Consider the following 27,314-nt stretch of genomic DNA (forward strand, 5'->3'; position numbering starts at 1 on the left):
GAGATCACAAGAATTTTCATTTTAAACTTTTATTTTCAAGGGTTTATAAAACTTTGCTCTGGGGCTAAATTTTTGACATTTTATTGCAAGTAGGACCTCTGTTAGCCATTAGGGGGCAGAGTGGGGATGGAAGTTGTATGATGGAAGTTTCTGTTCTAGCTAATTTTCTTTTCCAGATGTAAATTATGAGCCTGGAGAACTTAATCCATATGAAAAGATATGGTTGCCCACCAGTCTATTATTTATAATGCATTCCTACTTTTTCACTTCTGTCTCCCATGTTATTTATTGTACAGACTGAAGATGATTTTGGATTAAAAATGATCTTTCAGATTCTTATACATCAACAGTGGTACCTAGAGTCAAGACTTCTTATTTTAAGCAATACAATGATCCACCTCAGACTGTCCCAATCATTTACAAGTTTTCATGAATGATATAGGAAGATCTCAGAGACCAAACCTTATGAACCCTGATAGGTTCCATCTTCATAACTTGACAGTAACACTCCTTATTGAAGCCCACTTCCTTTCCTGTAGGATAAACTGTGTAGTTATGCGGGAGTAAGTGCCATATAAGCCCGGTCAGCTCCAAGCAGGCCAATCTTCAAAGGCCTGGGCCTAGTGTTGAAGGGCTTTATGGTTGTTCTGCAGTAGGCAGAATAGAGCTGTTCACAGAAGAAAGAAGCTCATGCTGGTCTCTGATCAAATGAAGCACACAACAGACCTTCCTTTGAAGTCAATGGCACTTAACCAAGTTAATAATGGTACAGGGAGCAGCTCTGACTTTATTGTACCAAGATCTATCAAATAATAAGATTACATCTACAACATGCATTTGATGTCGCGGAAATAAAGTAATTATAATTGAACATCCAAGAATATCTTTTTGACATTTATTTCACAGGTGTTTTGGGCTCAGCTCTTGTGTAGCACCAGCAGGAGTCCATTATCCTGTGGCAATGTTCTCTTCCCTTGACATTATCTTTTAAATACATAATGTAGCACCAGCCTCTTTTATCAATAGACTGACAACTAAGTGAGATTTGAGGATGAAACCAAGAAGAATACAAGTCAAGATAAAATTGAGAACACAAGTAAAAAAAGTTTTAATTTATTTTTCTTTGGATGAAACTCAGACTACTTAGGACATTCACTCCCAACAGAAGAAAATAGGAAAGATGCTCCCATTAATTTGTGTTACTAAAGTACATTATGTACTTTAAAGGACATAAAGTAAAGTACAAACAGCCATGGGTAAGTAAACTAATAACTCATCAAAAGTTGTGCATTTATAAAGGTTACATACCTTTTTGGGTGCTATTGCAATATTGTTAACCTCAAGCATTCAAATATGAGTCAGGCCTCATAAAATTGCGATTGGCTAAAAGATGAGATTTACGTTTAAAAAACTGGATTCTTTTCCTTTGTTTTCTGGTTTCTGAGCCTCTAGGGTGCCTTAGAGCAGTGCTTCTCAAAGCCGGTCCGCTGTTTGTGCAGGGAAAGCCCTGACGGGACGGGACGGTTTGTTTACCTTACCTGCTGCGGAGGCTGCAGGAAGGGCGGCCAGCACATCCCTCAGCCCACGCCGCGTCCCACAGCCCCCATTGGCCTGGAACGGAGAACCGCAGCCAGTGGGAGCCACGATCTGCTGAACCTGTGGATGCAGCAGATAAACAAACCGGCCTGGACCGCCAGGGGCTTTCCCTGAACAAGCAGCGGACCAGCTTTGAGAAGCACTGCCTTAGAGCATGTTATCAAGGATTTTATGCAACTATGAGGTCCAGGAATGTTTTTTAAAGGATGAAAGCTGAAAATCTCATGTAATCACATGACTCCAGGAGTTGAGGCTTTAAGAACAGTACCAAATCTCATGAGACTGCTGCTATGAGCCACCACGGTATAAAGCCACAAGATAAAACTCTTTTCCTAATCTGAGAAGTATAGGTTTCTTCTATCAATGTTGGCAATCCAAAGTGTTCAACGATCATGAATCAGGCCTCCAAAAATAATGAGATTGGCTTAAAATGAGATATTTAAAAAAAATAAATATATTTTTTTTGAAATCTACAATTAATTTGTATTAAACACTCGGCACAGCAATCAATCAACACTAATCTATATAAAGCACAATCTCCATTTTGCATAGCATTGAAACCGAGAGTAGTCACTCTGCTGTTTGGGAAAGCTGCAAATATAGAGACAATGGAGGGTAGGAAGACAGCACTGCATTGGTTACATTCACTTCCTGTTCAGAAGGTTATCTTTGTCACATTCAGGGCTAGCAACAATTTTATGTGAATTAATACTTAAGAATTAATACATAAGGCTTAGAATACCATTTGCCAAAGAAAGTTTTCTAATTGCCAGTGGTGAATGGATGTTGCTAAGTGGACAGACAGAGGGTATAATTTGGATTAGGCCAGCCCCTATAGTTTGATCAATGATAAATTATAAAGGGCCTATTTCCTGGTTTAGATTTGAATGGAAATGACATTTTAAGAATACAGAGGCTCTTGTGAGTTTTCTGTCATTTGGTGCAAAAATAGTGCAAGAACAAACTGTATGATTTCAGAGCTGTCAACCCCCCCGTCCTGATTCATGCCCAAACTCAACCTTGAGCTCTATGCCTAACTGTACTGTCTAGTTGGCCCATCTCTATTACTTTCACATTTGTTCTGTGTTTCATCTGAAGACATAATACAATTATTTTTAAAGAAGTTTTTAAAAATTAGAACCACAAGGGGATTAAACTTCTGAAGCAACTGTTAACACATGCCTATGAATGAACCATGTCTGTCTGCATAGGTCACCCCTCGATGGGCACTGGCTTCGAACCCACGCATTTTCAGGAGCAAACCTAAAAGCCTCTACAGAGGTGCTGGACCCATTTATTATAATGTGAGTCCTGCACGCCCTTGAACAACACTGTAACTCATTCATTGCTATGATTACTTAAAGCCAGGGGGTGCTGGTGGGGCACCCCCAGCACCCATAGCTCAAGCGCCCCTGGAGCCCCCTTTTTTGCATGGGGAGAATCATGAAGAAATAAGGGAAGGGGGAAAACACCGCGAAGAAAATGGGCTTAGTGATGGGGGTGCTGATTCTTGCTTTGCAGAGTAGAAGCAGGAAGCGCATGAGCTCTGTGCAGGGAGAACGAATGTGACTGTGGGAGCGATAGAAGCAGAGAGGGGGTGAGTGGGCGGCGGAGGAGTGAGAATGGAGGGAACGGCGAGAGGGGGAAGCGCGGGGGGATCACTCCCGCCCCCCTGCCAGCCGCACCGGTCTCTTCCCGGTGTGTGGGGCTGAGGCGGCTCTGAACCTGCCCTCGCCAAGAGGCCCGGCCCCGCGCCTGCTCCTCTTTCCCCCAGGCCGGACCTCGGTCGCGGTAAAAGCCGCCCAAGTATCTGGAGGCCGCTGTGGGGATCCCCGGGCTCCTTTGGGGGCTCTTCCCACAGCCCGGCTGGCCGGGGGAGGGGCCGAGGGGAGGGGCCTCGTGCCCCCCGCCCCCTCCCATAGCGAGGTTCCGGCGCTGGGCAGCGCGTGTGTGTAGCAGCGCTCCGGGAAGGCAGCAGCAGATTGGACAGTCGCGATCCCCACATGAGGTGCCTCCCCTCGGTGGCTCTGTTCCCTTCCCGGGCGGCAGCGGCAGCGGCAGGAGGAGGAAGAGGAGGAGGGGCTACAGCCCTGCGCCGGGGGCTTCCCCTCTCCCAGTCGCAGCAGCGCCCCAGCTGGGCGCACCCCGGGAGCGGGCAGAGCGCCCCGTGTCTCCCTTCCCAGCCCGGCGGGCAGATGTTACCACCCACTTGAACCGGAACCTTTTTTGCAAAGGCAGCCTCGGGCTGCTCGCTGCCGAGGAGGCTGCGGTGCCGCCGCTGCTGTGTGCGCCGGGGGAGTGGATCCAGCCCGCTTATTGGGAGGTGGAGGAGGCGCGCGGTAGCTCCACCGCTGGCAATGGGGCTGTGCATGCACCGGGCTTAGCCTGCTTGTGCAGTACATGCCGGGGCAGGATGATTTAGCTGCTGCGCCCTCCGCTCGGCTGGACGTGCTTGGGGCAAAGCTTCTTGAATGAGCCGCTGTGGGGCTCAGCCGGGGAGTGCGGCTGGAGGGAGCAGCAGCAGAAGCCGCCACCGCCTCTTCCTCTCCTGCTTGTTGTTTTCTCCGCTGCTGCCCATGGCTTCTCGCCACCGCTGGTGACGGGCTCCTCCTGCATCCTCCCGCGCCTGGCCCGGCGGCGAAGGAAGATGGGGAACACCACCTCCTGCTGCGTCTCCTCCAGCCCCAAGCTACGCAGGAATGCCCACTCCCGGCTGGAGTCCTACCGCCCGGAGCCCGAGCTGAGCCGCGAGGACACGGGCTGCAACCTGCAGCACATCAGCGACCGGGAGAACATAGATGGTAAGAGAGGTGTGGGGGGTGCTGGGATGGGGAGCTCCCCGCAGCTAGGGCAGCCGGGGAAATCCCCCTACAGCCCTCCTGGGCTGGGGAAATCCCCTCTATCTCCAGCCACAGAGGCAGCCCCCAGGGAAATGCATCCCCCAACAAGTACAGAAAGAGCCAAGTGGGGGAACTCTCTGCTGTCCTGCTCAAAGGGGGGAAACATGGAAACCCCCAACCCTCCCTCCCCAAACACCTTGGGAGCTCCCATCGCCTCTTCCTAGCCTCTCAGTGTTTAATCACTTCTATCCCTTGGGGAATCTACTCTCTCCCTCCTCTTCCAGGTTTTTTTCTGGCTCTTTTGGTGATTGGAGAATATATGATGAGACAGAAGGTTTGTTTGGGTTTTTTATGCCTTCATCCACAATTTCGAGGCTTTTGGGTGCCCCATACCTGTATATCACAATGCAGCATTATTTACCCCATACTAATATGTCATGATGTAGCTCTGTTTATCCCCACCGGTACCCCTTAACCTTTGTGTGGATTCAACCTCCCCCTGTATGTGGTTCACAGTGTTGGGATCTTGTGTGGATTCTTGCCATGTACATTGTGATATGGCATTATTTATCTGCCCTTTCCTCTGATTTGAGGCCTTTATAGTTCTCCCACCTTAGTATTGATTGAAAGCCTGGAGTGCTATTTACCTCAGGCCTTACTTTCAAGATCTTAGTGTGTATTTGCCCCCTCACCCGGCATGGACTGATGTGACTGTTTACACTGCTCCACAGCTTCCAGACCCAATCCACTCAAGTATTTGAATTTCACAAGTGAATTTTTGCCCACCCAAATTTCCTGAACAAAGATGGTCTGTGGACTCAACTGTTGTTATGGGTTAATGGTCATCTGTTGCTATGTGTATGCCAAAGCCAATCCTAGTTGGAGGATAAAACATAAAGGATAAACCCAGATACTTATGGAAGTGGGAGAAATTTATCTTGTAATGACCTTCAGTACCAGTCACTTATTTCCTTCCATTACACTGATGATGAAGCATTGGTATAATAGAATGATGAATGTTCTCTCTCTACAGTATTATTGGAAAAACTATAGTCTCATTGACTCAGTAATGACCAAACATCCTTTTGTGTGCTCTGGTTAATTAGAACTCAGCCTATTCTTAAGTGTGATTTTAATGTATAAGTATAAACTAACAGAGGGTCCTGTGGCACCTTTGAGACTAACAAAAGTACTGGGAGCATAAACTTTCGTGGGTAAGAACCTCACTTCTTCAGATGCAAGTCACTTGCATCTGAAGAAGTGAGGTTCTTACCCACGAAAGTTTATGCTCCCAGTACTTTTGTTAGTCTCAAAGGTGCCACAGGACCCTCTGTTGCTTTTTACAGATTCAGACTAACACGGCTACCCCTCTGAAGTATAAACTAGTTTCTGATTAGCTGAAATAGTTAGTCCTAAAACTTAACTGGTAAAACATCAACTTTTTCATAGTTTGACGTGAATTGCCTTTGGTAGAAAGTCAAGAAAGTCACATTGGAACACATTAGATTTTTTTCAACATTTTTTTCATAGCTTATGTGATCAATTGCAAACTTTGTTTTAAACCAGTTCTCACCATTGGCTAAAACGAAATTCTTAATAATAGAGTAACTTTACCTCAGGTTATGATTATTTCTTTTAATTAAGTTACATGCTGGAATTGTGACTGTTACCTTTAAGACATTTTTGTTTCCACAGTAGAAAAATTGGACTGTAATGGGATCAATGGGTGGAAAAAAATTTATAATGGCCAGGTTTGAGAAAACGGGGGGAGATTTAAGAACTAGTTGTTAACCTGTGAATGACTGATTCTTGTCACACCAGTGTTGTCCAGATTAGCAGTAAACACCTTTTCCCATGATGATACGGATAATATCTAGTCCTGTTTCACATCAGTAGGAACAGGTCTTGCTCTGTAGTTCTAAGTGAGAGGTTTGGGGTTTTTTGGGGGGTGAGGAGCTGTTCTTTATAGTGTGGTGACAATACAAAAAATTCTAAATGTCTTTCCTTGTAAACTTACTTTTTGCCAAGAATTCTCTTCATGGTTTGGTTAGACCAGTGGCTCTAAACCTTTCCAGAGTACTATACCCCTTTGAGGAGTCTGATTTGTCTTGTATACCAGAAGTTTCACCTCACTTAAAATATGCTTTCTCACAAAATTAGACATAAAAATACACATGTGTCACAGCACACTATTAATGAAAAATAGCTTTTTCTAATTTTTACCATATAATTATAAAATAAATCAATTGGTATATAAATATTGTACTTACATTTCAGTGAATAGTATATAGAGCAGTATAAACAAGTCGTATGAAATTTTAATTTGTTATGACTTTGCTACTGCTTTTTATATAACCTGTTGTAAAACTAGGGAAATATGTAGATGAGTTGATGTATCCCCTGAAAGACCTCTGTGTCCCCCCCCCGATGGGTACACATAACCTGCTTGAGAACCGATGGGTTAAACCAATTTTCAGATCAGTAATAGTACTCCATGAATGGAAGCACTGATGGGACATGTGTGCATGTTGTCTCTGTCCTAATAAATTCTTGTCAGTTAAAGGACCCTGTGCTTTACCAGTGGAACATAGAAAATAAATACTAGCTATCTCTGTTCAATCAGGCTCAGCACAGTGGCAAATGAAGTTAAGTTCTCAGGTGAGGGAGTTGCCTTCAACTCTGAGAGCATATAACTAATTTTGTGGTTTGTTTCCCTTGCCTTGCTGTTTGCTCAAATCTTGCTCCTCGCTATGATACTGATTAGGTATAGGGTCAGAGGCATCAGTTTTCATTGAGGAGATTGATGAAGAATGAGTTAGTGTTTCTTCATTGAACACAATTGAGGATATTATGGGTAAAACAAATAATTTGAAATACTCACTTTTGCATATCTGTTGTGTTGCAGTCAGATCCACTGGAGGTCTTTGGTCAAAGATGATAGACTGATTACAAAATGTAATAAGACTATTCTGTTTCTGAAATCTTATTTCCTGAGACTGGGTACGTTTTTGTTTTTAGATTGCTTGAAACTATATGGCAAACATATGCCTATGGTGACACAATGGGGGGGAGGGGACAACAAATAGTGCACTGTAATAATATTTCTACTGTTTTTCAATAACTTGAAAATATTTTACATGAAACAGTGAAGGAACAACACTGGTCAATTCTTTTCACAAAAAAAAAAAAAAAAAGAGAGAATATTAGGTCTTGATGCTTCAAGCATCCTACAAAATATCTAAAATCCATGAAATATTCTTGAGAGCTATTTAGCTCTTCAAGAATTGGATATTTATTTGAAAAAACAAACTGGTGGTATCACTGTAAATAAACAATTTGGATACTTATGCCACTTTGTTTTTTTTAACCTGTGTTTCTCACTACCTGTTACTGCAGCGAGAACATCACTGTCAGATACAGTATGTTTGACAGTGATGTTCAAGTTCTGGAAATGCTAATTCACTAGCACTTTTTTTTCTTTTTTTCTCTCACACAAGTACTGATTATAAATTGTGCTTTCAGGAATTACACATTGTGGTGAGTAGAATTAGTTGTTGTTGTCCTCTACCTTCAAGTCTGCCTTCAGTCCTCTTGTGTTAATCGAGATTTATAGAACTCTAGCTTTTAGGATTGGGCAAAGCAACTTTCGTAAAATAAAACGACCCTAAACCTTCTCCCATCCTTAAACCAATCTTAATTTGTTACTAAGGTTTGAAAAATGTAATGTCTTACCTGTCTGTTCCCTGCATCATTGCATGCTCTGTTCCAAGGCAGGATCAGAATGGCAATGCTGAAATACAGTGAGAGAGCTGATTATTGTGGCATTTCCAGGCTAAGTAGAAGCTATGGATATCTTGTGAAAGAGATTCTCCTCTTATAGTTCCCAGGCTAATTTTGTTGAAGAAACTGGTTCCAGTAAATAAATGAACTCTTGTGCAAACAGAACCTTTTGAGGTTTGCTAGTCGTTCTGTGCTTTGTACTGAAACCATTGCAAATGCTGTCATGAAGAGAGGTACCAGTGAATTGCAATTACAGGATCTGATCATGCAGCTCTTGTAGGGGAGGGGACTCTCATTGTCTTAAATGGAAGTTCTGCCTGAGCAAGCAATGTAGGATTGGGCCAACAGTTATACCTGCCTGATGCCATGTTGTCAAAAAGCATCATTTTTGTAAGATATCAGGAACTCTTCATGTCTGTAAGTGAAGGGAATTCTGGAAATGTTTGAGTGGGAACAAACTTCTTTCAAAGACTTCCAAGTTAGAAGGCTAAACTCCTGTTCTGAATGTTTTTTCTGGTTGATGGCCATGTGGAAATGCTTCAAGAATCACCTTTTTGATTATCAGTCAACAATACATTTTTCTGAAAAGTTGGATCCATTGGGTTTCACTGATAATTAGACCATTATCTTCAGGCATAGACAGAAGCAGTAAAGATAACTGGTTATCTGCTTTGCTGCTATATTCTGCCCAGAAGCAAAAGAGGAATTCTAATTGGAGCTCAGAGGATGCCCACTCGTTTTAGTGACTGATTGCTCATAGAAACTTTTAAAGTTTATGAAATGGTTTAAACTTTAAAATCTTACTTCCGGAAAGTTGTGACAATAGGCTGAGGATTTCTTAATGAATTTGGATGACCCATTTTTCTATCTGTTGCTCATCAAGAGTCTTATCTAGCAGTATCCTGGCTACAAATATAAGATAAAACAGTAGATCACTTAATGTGTCAATCTGGTAAATTGCTGTTATTACTTAGATGACCTGATTTTTTTTTTTAACCCAGTCTTTTGCTAGACACTTTGTCCACTTTAAAATTGTTGTAGTATTTGGTTATTGGTCTGATTAAGACACGTGGGCTGGATTGTTTATTCCGTTTGGACACGGGGGTTCTGGATTTGAAAATCACACAGAATGGACTCTGTAAGGGGCTCAGGTGTGTTGGTGATAGGTGCTGTTATAAAAGCTAGTTTGATAAAGGACATTTAGATTAGATTGACTGTGGTCTAGAGTCTAGACGACGTTTATACATGATGTCAGCATGTCTGTTGTTACACAGTCAGATCTGCTGATCTGAAAAAAGTGGCTCTCAGACTTGATTTTCCTGTGTGGCATAGATTTTTTTCCACAGTAGGCTCTTTGTGAGAGCTTTGGTGGAGAGAGGATAACCTCACAGGATATATGGTATGAGACCACTGTCATAACCTGAAACCGACTGAGCTCATTGAACAGGTAGGCAATACAGTTCTTATTATAATAAGTTACTCTGTCTCTCTCCCCCGCCCTTGCAAAATTCTTCTAATATTGCTGGGTCACATTTTTCATTGTCAATTGCAGATCAGATAACTGAACCCTGTGTGACTACATCCCTAATAAACCTCTTCAACTCTTTTTGTGGTAGGTTAATTTTTCGGCAGCTGGTAGACAATCTCTTGAAAACAATCCACCCTGAAAGCAGTTTATTTGTGAAAATGGGCAGTAGCTATGTGAGAACATCTGAATTAAGATTATAGTGTGCCTCAGGTGTACTGGACTCTGAGAATTATGAGGTTTTATGTAGCCAAGTATAAAACTCAAGTGTAGTAAGGTTTTATAATCTGTCTGGTTTATTTAATGAAGATTTATGGAATGAGAATGTTGGTTCCTTTCAGAATGGTGGATTGAATCCTGCCCTCATTTTCATTTTTTCAATCTCACTGACCTCAACAGAATTGCACAGGTATAACTGATAGCAGAATTTGGCCCGAAACATCTACGATTTTAACTGATTGATTGGTTCTGGGATCTACTGACAGGGTGAGGGTAGATTCCAAATCTATAAATTGAAAAGCTGAAGTCTTAAAGGAGTGATATCCCCTTTTCTGTGAATGACTATTATGTGATTTCAATGTCTATATTTAGGATGTATAATTTTGTTCCATAGAACCAGCCAACAGAAGGATATACATTCATTTTATCCAGTTGAGTGCTGATAAAATACAACGATCTTTGAACACCTAGGGCCATGTTTCATGAAGGAATAGACCCAGACCCACAAAAGCAATTTTGCCACTTCCTTAGTTTAGTTTGGAGTGTTCATGTACACACATTTCTGAAGTACCTAACCTTGCATACCACAGGCTAAACTGTTTTTAAAAGTGTAATCTTGCTCAGATTAGCACCTCCCCATCTCTTATAAAAATGGGCCATATGATTTTTAATTACTGTAAATATGATTGATCTTTTGTTTTTACATCTCCTTTGAAAGACAGTATAGTTTAGTGCCCTTAAACGCTGTGCTGGAACATTGGCTCAGAGACAGCTTTGTCATCTACTGACTTTCTAACACTATACCTTGCAGCGCCTACTGTTTTTCTTGGAGGTCATGCATCTAAGTATCACTTACACCTGACCCTTTAATAAAACTACTGTACTTGCATTCAAGCTCCTACACTGTTCTGCCCTGGCCTACATCACTGAGCTTGGCTCCTATATCGCACTCTCCCACTAATGCCAGTATTGATGCTTTCCTTGCTTTTGGTGTTGTTTTTTTCTCCCCCTCTCATCTCCGTGCCGTTTTCCTTTTTGCTCCCTCTTTGCCAAGTGACTACTATCACCTTGTTCAAAGCCTGCCGAAAATCTCATTTCTCCCATGTCATTTGCAGAAAGTGAATTAATTCACACTGTGTAAAATGTGTGTATGTATAAATATGTAGAAATGGAACCATCAAGATGCACACTTGTTAACTAGTCATCTTGTGAGCTTATTACTATAACCCTTAGTTTAGCACATTACCATATGATTTGTTTCCAAGAATTTCAGTTAATGGTTGAGATGCACAAGAGCACCAAAGTTTAGCTCAGACAAATACTTGAAACAGAATGTTGTGGATTAAAATGTACACGTTTGAAAATGTAAAGATCGCTGTACTGACACACATTTGCACAGGTAACTAAGAATACTACGTTGACAAGATAAATGAGGAAACCTGATGCTGTGTAGTGTTGTTGGCTGATATTGCTACATTAATATTGTCACATTCAGTGTCCAGTTTAAAAAAAAAAAAATCTGGATTTTAAATGTCTTTTCTGTTATATCTTAACAAGAATATGAAATAAACTTTTACAAAATGAAAACTTAAATGACCTATAGTCATTACTGTAGACTGATAACTATATTTAATGAAAATGGACCCGTTGAAGATTAGCACCATTCTTGCTTTGGAACGTTTTGCTTTGTCGTTGTTTATTTCAATCAAAGAATTAACCAGCATAACCATATATTTTAAAAGTAATGTTAAAGAAAAAAGATGAAATGTGAAATTTTAAATAGAAAACGTTACCCGTGAGTATTTAACATCCAGATTATAAATCTGTGTGTGAGACGTTCTGCTAAACGTTGATATTACTTTTATTAATCCAAGACTGCTGGGTGCAGTTGTACTTGTTTTGTTTTAAATAATAATAGTAGGTTTTGCCTTCACTGCAACAGCTATTTTGACTTACTCCACTTGGGTTAGTTAGCCTAGGTTGAGTGAGCGTGGCCATGCTGTGAAACTTTCAAGCTATGCAGATGCTTGGATTAGCAGTTCAGGAGTTGTGCTGATTTGAGCATAGCCTGTGGTAGCATGCTCACTGCATAGATATGCATCCGAAGAAGTGGGCTGTAGTCCACGAAAGCTTATGCTCTAATAAATTTGTTAGTCTCTAAGGTGCCACAAGTACTCCTGTTCTTCTTACTGCATAGCTCAAGCATTACCCATGCCCCTTAACGACCCAGGTAGCTTGAGTTTAAAGCACCACTTCTCTCAAGCTAGAGATTTGTGTGTGTGAAGGGACGTCGGGTTAGGTCAAGTTATGCCTTGAGCAAGCAGTAAAAGCAAGTCCTTGGCTAGTAGCTATTCATCTGGTTCAGGAACTGTTTCCAGCATTTGTAGGGCGGTAGATGCAGGTTCTGCATTTAAATCCTCGTTTTGTTTTTTCTCTTGAGGTTGTAAAACTTCATGTCTGTGAACTTGCAAAGGATTTATTAGCGTAACCGTAAACATCTCGTGGTAGATGTTCAGCTAGTGTGAATGTCATAGCTCGGTTAGGTTTAGTGAGCTATGGTAGTTTACACTAGCGGAAGATCCTGCTCCTCTTGCATTAGTTCTTTGCACAGGTAATCTGACTTCTGTTAGGCCAGGTCAATGCTGCAGCTACGCCACTGTAGCGCTTTAATGAACACACTTACTACAGCAATTGGAGGGGTTCTCCTGTTGCTGTAGTTCACCTACCGGAGAAGTGGCAGCTAGATGGACGAATTCTTATTTTAGCCTAGCGCTGTGTACACCAAAGGTTGGGTCAGCATAGCCATGTCTCTCAGGGATGTTGATATTCACACTTCTGAGAGACTTAGTTGTGCTGCTGTAAGTTTTCAGTGTAGGCTATGGCTACATTAGAGAGCTTACAGTGGTGCTGCTGCATCTGTGCCACCTTAAGCTCTCTAGTGTAGCTGCTCTAAGCCAATGAGAGAGAGCTCTCCTGTCAACTTAATTAATCCACCACCAACAAGCGATGGGAGAAGCTCTTCCGCTGACACAGCGCTGTCCACATCGACATTACTGTGTCGCTCGGGGTGGCTTATTCACACCCCATAGCGACATAAGTTATACCGACATAAGTGGTAGTGTAGACATAGCTGTAGACCAGCCCTGTGTAGCTGTACCATTATAGCTATACTGGCAAATCCTCCTTGTGCAGGTGTAGTTTATATGGGCAAAAAATTCTTTTGCTGGTATAGTTTATACCAGTTTTGTGAGTGACATAAGCTATACTGGTAAAAGCACGCATTGTTGCCACCTGGCGGTGTGAAACTGATGGGCCCGTCTTCCAGCTAGTGCAACCTTGGGAGCAAAAGAACAAATCAGTAGTAGACCCACGTTTGCTTCCAGTGTGGTGCTTTCCACTGTGCATTAGTATTTCAGCAAGGTGATATATTTGATACAGTTACCACATTGTTCTTGCATTCATGAGATCTCTTCACAGCTTTCTGATGGATGCACTATGAATTATTCCTGCTTCTCTCTGTGTGAAGAGAAGAATTTATTACTTTCAGGTGTTAAGAAGCAGCTGTTCGTGCTTGGCAAGTCTTGCGAAGAAGAAGAAGAAGAAGAAGAAAATAAAAAATTGACCTGTACTTGATCAGCAAACCCTAAATTGGCTTGCTTGCGCTCTATCTCTAGGGAGCATGACAGAGACTGTAAAAGTGTGTGTGTGTGTGTGTGTGTGGCGACTTTGTGTTGGGCAAGTGTGGGTTGTGGGGTTTTGTTTTCCCATTGCTGCACAGTTTAATTGTTTGTAGGGAGTAGTGGTGTTGTCCTCCTCTCTCCTTCCAAGCTCTGTTCTGTTTCTTGAGAGGGAAATAAGATTACAGTGGGATCCATGTCAGATGGATCAGTACTTGGACTTTCGGAGATGGGATGAATTATATGCGGCTTGTTACTTGTTCTGTGGGGAAAACTTTCCCTGCTGCAGGTGAGACTGGTGACTGTACAAATAAAAAACCTTCCTCTTAAATGAACAAGTCAGTATTTATTTCCCTTGTTCAAGAGAGAAGGAAAATTTCTTGCTTTACCTCTTTATGCCTCCTGCACAAAAATTGTTTTTCTAATGTTCCCTGATTTCATTTAAAAATAAAAATTTGACAACTGGTACCTCTAGGTCAGAATTTCTCAAACTGGGGAGCAGGCTGCCCCGGGGGGGAATATAGAATGTTTTCTGGGGGCATGCGAGAAGCTTTGGGGGGGGGGGAACATACTGTGCAATTTTACCCATAGCAATGAATAACTAGCAAAGTTGAATCCTCCAGACATATCGGGTCCTCAGATGGTGCTGTGCATTTGACTCCAGATGGTGCTGTGCATTTTGACGGATTTCTGTTGCATAGCATTATACAAAGTCATTGTCTTCTGTACATTAATCTGTTTGCCATGACATAGTTGTGACACTCTGTACCTCAAAGTAGTACACTGGAACCCCCATATTGATCACTGTCATATGATTATATGTTTTGTACAAAGTATGCCTTGTGAGGTATCATTTTAAAAATCTTAGTACATACAACTCACTAGGATTATCAATGTGTTAAGTTATGAATTATTGCCATATGTGTTACTGAAATATGTTGTGAGGTTGGGAGATATCCATAGCTGGCCTTTCAGTAGGGACAAAGGAGCAACTACCACTAGCCAGACAGGCATTGTGACCCATGAAGAAGAATCCACTGACCCAGAGATTTCTCAGAGAGGGCACATACGCAATGAGGGCTGCCTAATCCATGTCACAGCAAGGAGCTTTCTAACAGCTGGAAGACCATATAAAAGAGGGAGAGGGACATCATGACAGTGACACTTGGCCTCTCTCCTCCCCCATCTCAAAACTTGGAAGATTATCTGGAAGAAATCAATCTGGTCCCAGCCTGGGAAAGGAGTCCAGCCTGTGAATTGAGAACTATGAACTGCCTGTAACATATGTTTGGGTAAGAGACTGTTTGATTCAAATCTTGCTGTAGAATTTAGACTGCGAGTTTATCCTTATTTCTTATGTAACCAACTCTGATCTTTGTCTGCTATTTATAATCACTTAAAATCTATCTTTCTGTAGTTAATCTGTTTTGTATTTTACTTAAAGCAGTGTGTTTTTGGTTGAAATGCTTGGGGAATCTCGGCTCAGATTACACAGGCTGGTGCATGTCCACTTTCCTTTGACAAAATGGTGAACCAACTAATGAGTTTGCACTGTCCATGGGAGTCTTGAGCAGCATAAGCTGGTGTATTTTGGGGTTCAAGGCTGGGGGTTTGGGTGATGTGCTGGTGCCTCTCCGTATGATTCATGTGGCTCAGGGATCATTCATGCAGTTTAGCTGGGCATGGGGTTCCACATGTTCATGGCTGAACGATCACAGCTCCTTGTCACTGGCGTATTATTGTATGAGAGAGAGAGAGAGAGAGAGAGCGCCCAGGCTGGAGAGTTAAGGGGGCACAGAGGTCCCACAGTTCCAGATTGTACCCTGGGTATCCCGTCACAGCGGTATGCACATTTGATTGTAAACATTGACCACAATCACAGTTTTGCTTTTGCTCTTACTACAGTAGATTCTTGGCTCTATTTGAATTGGTGCCTTAGTGAGTTTCATGTTTATTTTTTAAACTTGGTATATATAGGGCTCTACCAAATTTACCATCCATTCTGATCAATTTCACGGCCAGAGGGTTTTAAAATTGGTCAGTTTCACGATTTCACATGTTTGTCTGAAATTTCTTGGTGGTGTAATGGGATAGGTGAGGGGGTGTTTGCAAAGTTGTTGTAGGAGGGTCCCAAGATTGCCACCCTCACTTCTCTGTTGCCTTCAGAGTTGGGCTGTGAAGGCAGCACCCTGCCAGGTTCCTGTAGTTAAGAGGAGGTTCCCAGAGGTAGAGGTGGGTAGGCTCTCCCCCATGCTGCTGGGAGCGCTCCAGCTGGGGGCTCCTAGCTGCTAGTCCAGGCCAGGGGCAGATTAAGGCAGGGGCCCCTGGCCAATCTGGGGGGGCCATCCAGGAAAAATGGGTGCCTCAACCCCGGGGAAAAGCCTCAGGGCAGAAGCACCTACCGGGTCTCCCCGAGCCCCAAGAGCAGCTGCAGGGGCTGAAGCCTTGAGCTCAGACTGCCCCGAGCCCCGGCTGTAGTGTAAGGGGAGTGGCAGCCCCAAGCCTGGGCTGCCTTGAGCCTTGGCTGGAGTGTCGAGATGGGGCACAGAAGCCCTGAGCCTGGGCTGCCCCGGTTGGAGCATCGGGGGAAGGCGGAAGCCCCCAGGGGAGAAAGCCCCGGCTCAGTGCCTGGAGCCGTGTGAGGGTTGGGAGGGGAAAACGGAAGCCTGGAGCCCAGCTACAGGGCTGCTGCAGTGCAGAAGTGAGGGTGTAGCACCCTCATTTCTGCGCTGCCTATGGAGGTGGGTCTGATCTCCTCACCAAGAGGGGCCGTGCAGGGGAAGGACAACTCTTGTCCCTACCCAGCACAGCTGGACTAGCAGCTAGGAGCCCTGGGCTCCCAGCAGCAGGGGAGATCAGATTTCACAGGGGAGGGCTGATTTCATGGTCTATCACATGTTTTTCAGAGCTGTGAAATTGGTAGGGCCCTAGGTATATGTACTTGTGTGGCTGGGGGTGGGGGCATAAACTGCTACAGTCGTGAAGAGAGGCGTGATCAAATAAGTTTGAGAAGCACTGTTCCAAGTATGTATGCAATGTTGTTGTAGTCATGTCAGGGGATTAGAGAGACTAGATGGAAAGGTAATTTTATTGGACCAACTTCTGTTAGTGAAAGAGACGAGCTTACGCAGCGCTCTTCTTCAGATCCGGGATGCTTACTCAGCTAAATACATGATGGAACAGATTGTTTAGTATAAGTAAGTTCAGAAGGTTATAGATAGTGAGATCTCTGGGGATGATGTTTTGTTTCTGCATCTATGGACTGCCAAGATGTTTATTTCCAAGATGTCTGTAGTGGTTGAGCACCATAAATACCTGAGATACTACCTTGGATTGCGAATAAGAAGTTTGCTTACAATATTGTACTCCTGTTCTTTTTGCGGATACAGACTAACACGGCTGCTACTCTGAAACCTTACAATATTGTGTTCTTCAGTTTTCCTAAGTTTTCATGAAACTAGCTGATTAAAGGAGGACATAACTCCAGTATTTTACTGGGACAGTTGGCTAGTAAAGAAGTCGTACCTACTGAAAGTAAAGATAGTGATTCAATGGACAATACAAATCTAATTCAGTGGAATCAAGGAATATTGCTCAGGGGGACCCACAAACTTCATTGTAGGAAAAAAGATTGGAAGGGATCTGTTTTGGATTAGTTGACTTGAGTATTATGGTTGCCCATTGTTCAGTTTTATTTTATTATTATTATTATTCACTCAATGAAATAAGGTGTTTCTGTGATTTGGGAAATTATATGACATACTTTGCAAATATACATACTCACATCTGACTAAGTGTGAACCGCATACTTTCCTGTGTAAAGAGAGCTTGTATCAAAATAATGCATGTTTAGCAATCATGACTGTTGTTGAACAAGACAGCCAATGGTATATAGACAAACATATTGTAAGAGAGACATAATTAGGTAGTCCTCCAAGTACTTTACAGACATTGAATTGAACCTCACAACGACCCTGTGAAGTAGAGAAGTACTTTGCAAAAAGAAGTTAAGTGATGTGTCCGAGGCTATATCGGAGAGTCAGTATCTGAGGTGGGATTGGAATTTGCAAATTCTTGGCTCCCCATTCTGTGCTCAGACCATTAGATTGTGCCTATCTTTGTGGATTGAATAAGGTTTTTATTAAGCAATAAAACTACTTAACCATCATTTGGTTTGAGCAACTATGGTATAGAACAGTGGTTCTCAAACTAGGGCCGCCGCTTGTTCAGGGAGAGCCCCTGGTGTGCCAGGCCAGTTTGTTTACCTGCCACGTCCGCAGGTTCGGCCGATTGTGGCTCCCACTGGCCGCAGTTCGCCGCTCCAGGCCAATGGGGGCTGCAGGAAGCAGCGCAGGCTGAGGGACATATAATTTCCCAAATCACAGGGTAAGCACCCCGGGCGGGCCGGGCCAGTTTATTTACCTGCTGACGGAAGGGGTGCGGGTAAGGGTTGTGCTCCCGTGGTTTACCGCTGGGACGGCGAACCACAGCCAGCGGGGGCCGCGATCGGCCGAACCTGCCGCGTCAGCAGGTAAATAAACTGGCCCGGCCCGCCAGGGTGCTTACCCTGGCGAGCCGCGTGCCAAACGTTGCTGACCCCTGGTGTAGACATTGTGATAGGTCGATGTAAGCTATGTGCTTGAGGGGGTGATTCTCTCACACCCCTTCCCCCCCCCCCCCCGAGGGACGTAACGTACATTGACTTAAGTGGCAGTGTAGGCCTAAGGTAGGCAAGAGTTGCCTTCAGTTTTCATTCTAATACATATTTCTTCCTTTTTCTCTTCTCTTGGCAGACATGGTAGCTTGGCTGCCCTAGTCAGTAAGGGTAGACGTTATTATAAATTGGTCTCATCTTCCTCTACCAGTCCCAAAGTCTCACTAAGACTAAATAGTATTACATAAGAAGAGAAGACACTCCCTCAGTATGTAGCTGTTAAATGTAACTGCATTTTAATTTTAGAACATGGTGTTTGTTTGTTTTGTTTTTTTCCTTAAATACTGTGATTAACATGATCAAAGAAACTAAATTGGGGACTAAGTGCAATTTATTGCATGACAAGCTGCCTAATATGCAAGGTCGCACACTGTTCTATTCTGTGTACATTGAGATTTGAAACCATTTTTTCACCTTACTAGGAAGAACAACAATATTTCATGATGCTAACACAGTTTCAGGTTCAGCTGTAGACAGACATTAGCCTTCTACAATACCCAAACTCCATGGGGTGAGTTCAGGATGTAATAGTAGCCTTAAGTTGAAATTTCCTGGCATGCCTTTTTTGTACACATTTTGAAGTTTTTTGTGACTGTTAAACCCATGTAGCAATCAACAATAAATAGGACAATTTTTCTAGCATTTTATCCTTTTATAGGCTGAAGAGAAATACTAAAACACTTTTTTACAATTACAGAAACGCAAACTGTGATTAGCTTTGAATTAAAAATGTTCCTTGATACATGCTCCTATTCTGTTCATTTTAAGGACCCAGTTCAGATACAATATGTGATGTCTATTTTAAGGTGACTGGGGGGGAGGGATAGCTCAGTGGTTTGAAAATTGGCCTGCTAAACCCAGGTTTGTGTGCTCAATCCTTGAGGGGGCCACTTAGGGATCTGGGGCAAAATCAGTACTTGCATCTGCTAGTGAAGGCAGGGGCTGGACTCGATGACCTTTCAAGGTCCCTTTCAGTTCTAGGAGATAGGATATCTCCATTAATTTTATTTTTTAACAAGGTACTTAATGAGAATAGGGTTCATTTACACTGTAAAACAAAAGCAAAACAAAAAACCAACCCAGCAGCAGTGAGTCTTATAGCCCAGGTCAACTGACTTCGGCTCCCGGGGCTTGTGCTACTGGGCTAAAAATAAGTGTACACTGAGTGGGAACCTGTACGCTGCTATGTTTAGCCCTGTAGCATGAGCCATGTGAGCCTGAGTGAGTTGACCTGGGCTCTGAGACTTGCTGCTGTGTTTTTTTGTAGTGTAGACATACCCCTGAGCACTCTGGAGAGCATGGTTTCTGCTAGTGACTCATCCTTTTAGCTCTTTCTCTTTGGATTAAATGTATTGTTAAAAAATGCAAAATAGCTGTTTTTAAAAAAAATTAAACTAGTAAACCCCAACATTTTATTCAAGTGACACTCTGGCAAGTGGCTCTAGGATTGTTTTAGCTTAAAACAAAACATAAAAAAAAAAAAAAAAAATCCAGTTCCACAGGTGAACAGTGGAGTTTTACCCTCCCATGTGTACATGTAACAGATCATATTTCTCAGCTCTCCTAGTCTTTCTACCATTGGGTTAGTTATCGTTGGCACTCCCTTCTCTGTAGCTTTTTATCATTAATATTCCAGCTTGACAAAAATCCACCCAAACGATTATTTGTAGCAGTCTTGGGGTTGGTGGGAGAAGGGAGTAGAACGCTGAATATTTTAAGCTGTTAAACCATACTGTCTACAGCGGAAAGTCCTCTTTTTTTTTGTGGTTGGCCTTTGGGATAATCCTTATAATGTCAAACATATTGCTTCAGCAATATACATTTACCATCCTGATACCAGCCACAGAAAGAAGTAAAATACGCAATATACGTCGGTGTTGTAAACTTTTTTGTGTGTGTGTGTGTGTGTGTGTGTGTTAACATTTCAAAGGGTTGGATGTGAGAAGAATGGGATTTCGGTAATTTAGAAGCCCTTAAAGATCTGTGACACTACAAAATCAGCATGAGTTTTAACCAGTTGTTTTGTGTGAAATATTACCTTTTGAGTGAAGTGGTGGTTTTTTATTTCAATACCTTAAAAGTTTTTTTTCACTGCAGTTACTGTAGTTTTCCCTTTCTACCCAAGTAGATAGTCAAATTTCAGTGCCCTGGGGATGTTCCAGTTGGAAGTAGCAATTGATGGACTGTTACTTTCTTTGATGCAATCTTGTTTATTTCAAGGAATGTACAAAGTCTTTCTCTGAGTGCAGGAGGAATCAGAAATGAAATAAATAGTTTCCTAGCTTAAAGCCCCAAGCCTCTTTAGCCAACAGACCCCAAAGTGCTCTCTCTATCCCAGGGTCACACTGTGCTCACAGGCTACTACTGGACTGTCTTGCTTTTTTGACTCTGTTGCTTTGTTCTTGTCTTTTCCCAGTTTGTGTGATCCTACACCCACCCACCTGGGCACAATACCCAGTGGAACCCCCAGCCCACATGGTGTTCGTTTTTGGGCATATTCTGTTAGGCCTTGTTTTAGGTGTGGCCCTTTTACTGTTTCTCACAAATGTTTTAAGTGAAGGGTATATTTACATATCTGCTGAACAAGGTTTTAAATTCAGCTCTCAAAATGGTTTCACCCAGCTCATAACAGTGTAAATTTTGCACCCCAAGAAATTGTCTGCTTGGCAAATTTGAATGTTTAAGTTAAAGGGACACTGTCAGGTCCCATTTAGCTGGAGATTCATACTTTTTTTTTTTTTTTTTAAAGTAAGCTTTTAAGAAACTTAAAACCAGATTTTTTTCAATATTCTAGTAGACAGTTCTTTCTAGAATAAATACTTGAATTGCAGTGTGTGCAATCCAAATAATAAGGCATTGTGGTAGGCCATGAGAACCTGAAAGTGAAATTGAGTGACTAATGTGGTGGTGGTGGTGTTTTTTTTTTGAGAGCCTGACCTGCTCCATTATTGAGAGAAAAAATACCTCTTAAATAGCAGCACTACTTTCAACTTTCTCCTAGAATACAGTGGTTCTTAACCCACACAAGAGGCTATAAAAGGGTTCTGATTAATGTATCCTCTTAACAGATAGAGTTTCTGTCAGTGTAGCATCTTTCTGTCTACTGTGCTGTTGTGTTAGCAGTATAATCTTGAGACCTGGTCTGGGATGTGAAATTGATCCCTAATTCTTGTATTATCAAAGGGTAAATAGGATTGTCTGTCTGGTTTATCCCCTCTGTTCATGCATTAGTTTGTATAGCTCTATTATATTTCCTTTCTAAACTCATCCCAATCTTCTCTCTCTCTTTACATGGAAATCTTTCCAAGTCTCTAATTTTTCTCATCCCATCTCTGGATCATATCTATTTCTGCTATATCTTTTTTTGAGATATGATGAGCAGAGCTGAACATAGTAATCTAAGTGAGAGTGTATTATTGATATATTTGATGGCATTATAAATTTCAATATTATTTTGTAGCCCATATGTTATGCATCCTAACATTACATTTACATTTTAACAGTTGCTGTTAACAGGTTTTATTGCAGGGGCAATGATATTAATCCTTTATTTTCTCAAGCCTACACAACATCAGATCAAATAGTTATCTCTAGGGTGATAAGATTTTGTATTTTTGATCTTCGGTGCCTTCTGACATGAAATGACATTTGTATTTTGAGCATGCACTTTTTCTGGTAACATATGTATGTGAGTAATCCACTTAGTTGCTACGCTTTAAATGGAATTTAGTTGTTTTTTCCCTTGCTTAAAAAGTACTGAGCTGTGTAGGCTGCTTTCCTCTTGTTACAAAGTTACAAGCAGATTCAGTCCCTTAGCAACAATGTTAAGACCTGCAATTCATAGAACAAATGTCTCAATTTCGGTCATTGGTGCTCTGCCAAACTTTAATACCTCCAGCTGTAAATCTTCTCTTGCTACATATTTTTGCATTTCTCTCTTAATGTAAATGAGAAATCTCATTTCCCTATTGGGACCCAAAACTGATCCATTTGGCGGTTACAATGAAAAACAGGTTACACTGCTGAGATTGCGAAGTTCGTTCTTTTGTCCCCTTCTTCCTCCTAAAGGGAGGTAACTTACACGAGTGTGTTAAAATAAGATTGTTGTGGAAAGTTGCTGAAGTTGTCTGTACTGTTGTCTATGCCTACCTGCTGTTACAATGTTCTGTTGATCCCATCATCCCTACAAGCAACTTGTTCAAAGTAATCATACTTTGCTAATCAAAGAGTACATCTTCACTACCCGCCGTATTGGCGGGTAGCAATCGATTTATCCGGGATCGATATATCCTGTCTCGTTAAGACGCGATATATCGATCCCCGAACGTGCTCACCGTCGACTCCGGAACTCCATCAGAGTGAGTGGCGGTAGTGCAGTCGACGGGGGAGCCGCGGCCATTGATGCCGCGCTGTCTGGACCCCAGGTAATTCGATCAAAGATGCTTCGAAGTTGCGTATCTTGGATCGATTTCCCCCTCCCCCCCAGTGTAGACCAGCCCAAACACTAGAGGGAATGCTACATATTGAGTCAGCACACCTGCCAACCTTTGTGATAGTATAGTCCGCTGTATAGCTTAGCCTGTCTTATTTACTTGACAAAAACTAATAAAGTGCCTAGACTGCAAGAATGTGTGCAGACTTTCCTGGTCCCGTGTCAGTTTTAGGAATGGGTTTTTAATCTTTCTTGCATCTTGGTGATGCAGTCAGTGCAGATACAGTGGGAATAATTTAAGACATTTAGTGTTTGCTAACTGCATTATCTCAGACCATGATCTCAGTACGAAAATGATGCAAGAAATAATTTGCTGTGCACGTCCTCAAATCAGCAATACGCATAACCATGTATTCAAGTCCATTCCATTAAACACATGCTTACGTCCTAAAGCACTTCAGTCTGTGCTTAACTTTCAGCGAAGAGTGGGACTTAAGCACATTCTGAAGTGCTTTGCTGAATCAGGGCATGCATGGGGATAATGTTGGCTTAAACCATTGTTTAATCTGTCCTTCAAGATGCTAAGCAGGTGAGCGTGTGTAACATGAAGATCGTAAGTAGTCCCATTGACCTTATTCTGCTTTTTAGTTTAGTGTTCTGTTTCATTCAATGATCTGGTGGTAAAATTCACTTTTCCTATACTTTATTACTGTGTTATCTATAAGAGATTGCCAGCAAATACCATTGATATTAAAGTAGCACATGATAACACTTACTTTGATGGTTTGTCTACATTTGAGGTTGTTGCAATGAAATAACTGGAAGCAAGAGAAATCTAGTTAGATTGGTCTGCAAACGTAAATCAGAACCGTTGGTTGGTTGGTTCTCCAGAAAGATGTGTACATTAACTTTAAAGAACACAGTCATAATGTTTTTTGTATGCATATAGCTGAGATTGATACAGATCCAGGCCCTGATTCGGAAAAGTATCTTGAGTTTCAGCACGTATTTTAAGTCCCATTGAATCTTTCCCTTCTTTGAGTGATTGCACATGTCCATTCTACTTCAGGTATGTGCGCACCTCGTATGCTGTTGTCAGAGACTTTTTCCTTAGCAGTACAAATCAGGGTGAGGCTTGTGCCCTCTGCTGCCTCATGATGGTATAAAAGACAAAGCTGCCCCCAGATGCCCCCTAAGTTCCTCTTTACTGCCCGTAACAATTGTTGGAGCATCTTGTTTTGCCTTCACAAGCTTTCCAAATTTGTCTCTTTTGTACCAGTTGGTACTCATTTAGCTGTAGTTTTAGTATTAGATAGATTTTAGCATTAAGTTTTACTTTTAGAGTGTTATGCACGTCAGTTCCTTTAGTGGGTTCTGGTACTGGGGCTGGAGCATGCCTTGGTCATGAGGCTTCAAGCCTGTCATTCCTGCAAAAGACGCTGCCAGTAAGTGACTCTCATTCCAGGTGCCTGACGTGTCTTGGAGAGTCACAAATTTGGGATCGGTGTCAAGTTTGTAGGGACTTTAAACCAAGGACCAAAGAGGCAGGGTAGCCAGACTTAAATTTCTATTGAGGCAGGCAGTTCTGCACCCTCTCTGAGCATTCCCACTCTGGCTGCCAAACACATGTGGTTCAGTCAGGAGCATTACTCTTGCGTTGGCTGACTCCTGGCACCAGTCTGCTTCCCAGGCACTGAGGAGGAAACACTTCAAGTTACTCTTGAAGGATTCAGCATTTGGGAGCGGGAACTCCATGTATCTGCAAGCTTGCTGACCTTTGTTGCCTGGAAGCTGAGTGCACTTGAATTCAAGGCACTCCCCATGGAAGTCATCCACTTGGTCAGATCTGTTGACTCTGGTGCTGGCACAGGCACTGTTGAGACCAGCCCCTGAAGTAGCACTGTTTGAGCTCAATGGTGCTGTCTGTGGTGTCCTACCCAGCAGGAGGCTATCCCAGTGCCATCAGCTCTGGAATCTTATGCTGTGGCATGGGACTTATTGAGTCTATTGGTAGTAGTTTCACCAGCAGTTGAGGAGTCCTCTTGCACGGAACCTCTGACTGGGTAAAGCATTGCTGACCGCTATGACCCAGCATGTGGTACCATGGGCGCCTCCGGATCTGAGTGCTTCATCATTCAGTGCTGTCCAGAGGGAAGCTGTCAGTGATCTCTCTAGCGCTGTCTTCTCCGGCGTCTCAGTACTGATCACCAGCATCAAAAGGAATAGCCGCCCCTCCCCTCCCAGGTCAGAATGAACTGATTAATCTTTGGACTTGCAGGTTGGCTCGTGTGTCTTTCAGTTGCATCTCATACCTCACCATTCCCCTCCAAGGGCTTACCGCTACTGGTAACCTCTGGAGGGGCCCATCTTGTCAAGCCAGTAAAGCCCAGTGGCTGTTTTGGAATCCTTGGGAGTTTCCACCTGCCTCCAGGTTGTCTCCATGCCCTCCCGACTCTGCTTCTTTGAGTAGATAGCAAGACCCATGCCACCAAGTAGAGTTGGAGGCCGGCTCAGTATCGAATAGGAGGGTATTGCCTGGCAAGTGCCAGAGGAGGCTCCATTGTGGAGCTCTTGGCTTCATCCTCTTCCTCATCTGATGAGGCAGTGGTGTCAGAAGGCTTTGTGTGATAGCTATCAGGACCTTTCAAAGAGAGTGGCTTCTGCCTTGAATATCCAGGTGGAAGAGGTTTGCGAGTTGTCCCACAGACGTAGTGACATTCTGGCCACCGTAGGACCTGGCACTTCTGATTGAGGCTGTCCTGGAGCCCACCGAAGTACAGTGGCAGACTGCACCTTCCCTTCCACCCACATCATAGTGGGTTGAGTACAGGCATTATGTACCCTCCCCCAGTCTGGAATATCTGTAATTCGTAAAACAAAAAGTCCTGGCCATCAAGGTCTATCTAGCAGCTATCTTGGCTTTCTGTCTCCTGTGGCCAATTGATTCATTTTATCATTCATTTTATTGTCTGATGTTATGATTAACTAACATGTCATGTCATATATAATCATTGTATGCTAAACAGATTTAAACTGTAGGATTATAGAAGCATAAGATTGATTAGTATTTAGAATGGATTAGGTATCTAAGTAAGTCGTGCTGAAACGCTGAGGCCTGTAAAATGTCAGCTTAGCCATACTAGGCCATAGGCTTAAGAAATGCTTGATGTAAGTGTCCAAAGAATGACCCTGTGCCACAAGATAATAGGAGAAGATGTGCCAGTGGATGGTATTATGGAAAAATTAACTGCAAGATTAATTTTTGATTAGAAGACACTCGGTAGTCACATTTTTCTAACATTTGCCCTAGTTGCAGGGTGCACTATGTGCATAATTGCTAATGAGAATAAAAAACTACAAATAACCTATGAAAAATGTGTACCCCAATATTCTTGGGGGACACAATACAAATAAGGAAAAAGAGGGTGGACACTTTCATGCAAATTCATAGAGTGTAGCAAATTCTACACAGAATTACAAGATAAGAGGGCTACCAGATTGGGTAAAACAAGTTCCCTATGGGAAAACTCCAGAAGGAACCATCCCTCTACTGATGATCAATTGGCAAGGCATCCATCAGTCCCGAAGAAGTTAAGGATGTGAGCATGATTATACTTGTGCATAAGTCTTTATAGAATTCTGTTTGCATGGGTAATCATAACTTTAATTGTAACTTTTTAATAAAACTCGTAAAACAGACTAGACCTTTTACTTGTGAATGTATGTGTGGTCACTATCCTTGGTCTTTGTGTTCCTAGAGGCTCTAAATCTAAAGCAGGTAGCAGAGGTGACTTTCACTGTGAGCTTGAAACTGTAGCTGCCAGAGCCAAACCTGTGGTGGTGTAATACAACGTTACTAAATTCACTTTAAATAAAATAAAAGGCTACACTCCGATTGATGATTGTTCTGTTTTTTCCAATTCTATGTTCCAGTGTCTGGAACTGTTACACCCCCCCACTGGAAAATCCTGTTCCCCCCATAGGATTTAAGCATGATGTCAAAACTAATAGGTCCTCCCTTTGAACCGCTAGCTACCTGTTCCTTGCTACATCTTTAAATGAGGGTAGCCTTTTTGGTGGCAATCAGTTTAGCCAGGAGAATGGATTAACTTTGTGCTCTAATGTCTGGACCTCCATATATGGTCTTCAATGACCAGATTTACCAGCATCCCCATCCGAAGTTTCTTACAAAAGTTGTGTCTCACTTCCACTTCAATATATATATATATATACAATATATATTGGGATACTTGCCTTCTTTCTTCCCAAAGCCTCATGCTCATAAGGATGAGGAAAGAGTCCATGCTTAGGATGTCAGGTGAGTGCTAGCATTCTACTTGGACAGGACTAAGCTGGTTAGATCAACCTCACAATTATTTGTGGCAGTTGCAGATAGGATGCAGGGACTTCCAGTCTCTTCTCAAAGGATCTCATCTTGGATATCCTCTTGAATACACTTGGTCAACATAGTTCCACCAAATAGGGTAATGATACGTTCAGCAAGGCTGTGTCTGTGGCCTTTCTAGTTAAG

At 42.6% G+C, this 27,314-nt stretch overlaps 1 protein-coding gene across 4 annotated transcripts in view; it reads left to right on the plus strand.

The window, feature by feature from the left end:
* Positions 1-3,491: 3,491 nt before the first annotated feature.
* The window catches only part of CCNY (cyclin Y), a 214,190-nt gene continuing 190,367 nt past the window's right edge, over positions 3,492-27,314 (plus strand). For 2 of the 4 annotated variants that reach the window (XM_054020975.1, XM_054020974.1), the window contains exon 1: positions 3,492-4,397. In XM_054020975.1, coding sequence (XP_053876950.1) covers positions 4,244-4,397 — 154 coding nt within the window. In that variant the 5' untranslated portion in view covers positions 3,492-4,243. The remainder of the gene's footprint in view (positions 4,398-27,314) is intronic. The other 2 variants (XM_054020973.1, XM_054020976.1) reach the window with 2 other exon arrangements.

Source organism: Malaclemys terrapin, chromosome 2 (assembly GCF_027887155.1).
Source record: "Malaclemys terrapin pileata isolate rMalTer1 chromosome 2, rMalTer1.hap1, whole genome shotgun sequence".
NCBI classification, from domain to species: domain Eukaryota; kingdom Metazoa; phylum Chordata; order Testudines; family Emydidae; genus Malaclemys; species Malaclemys terrapin.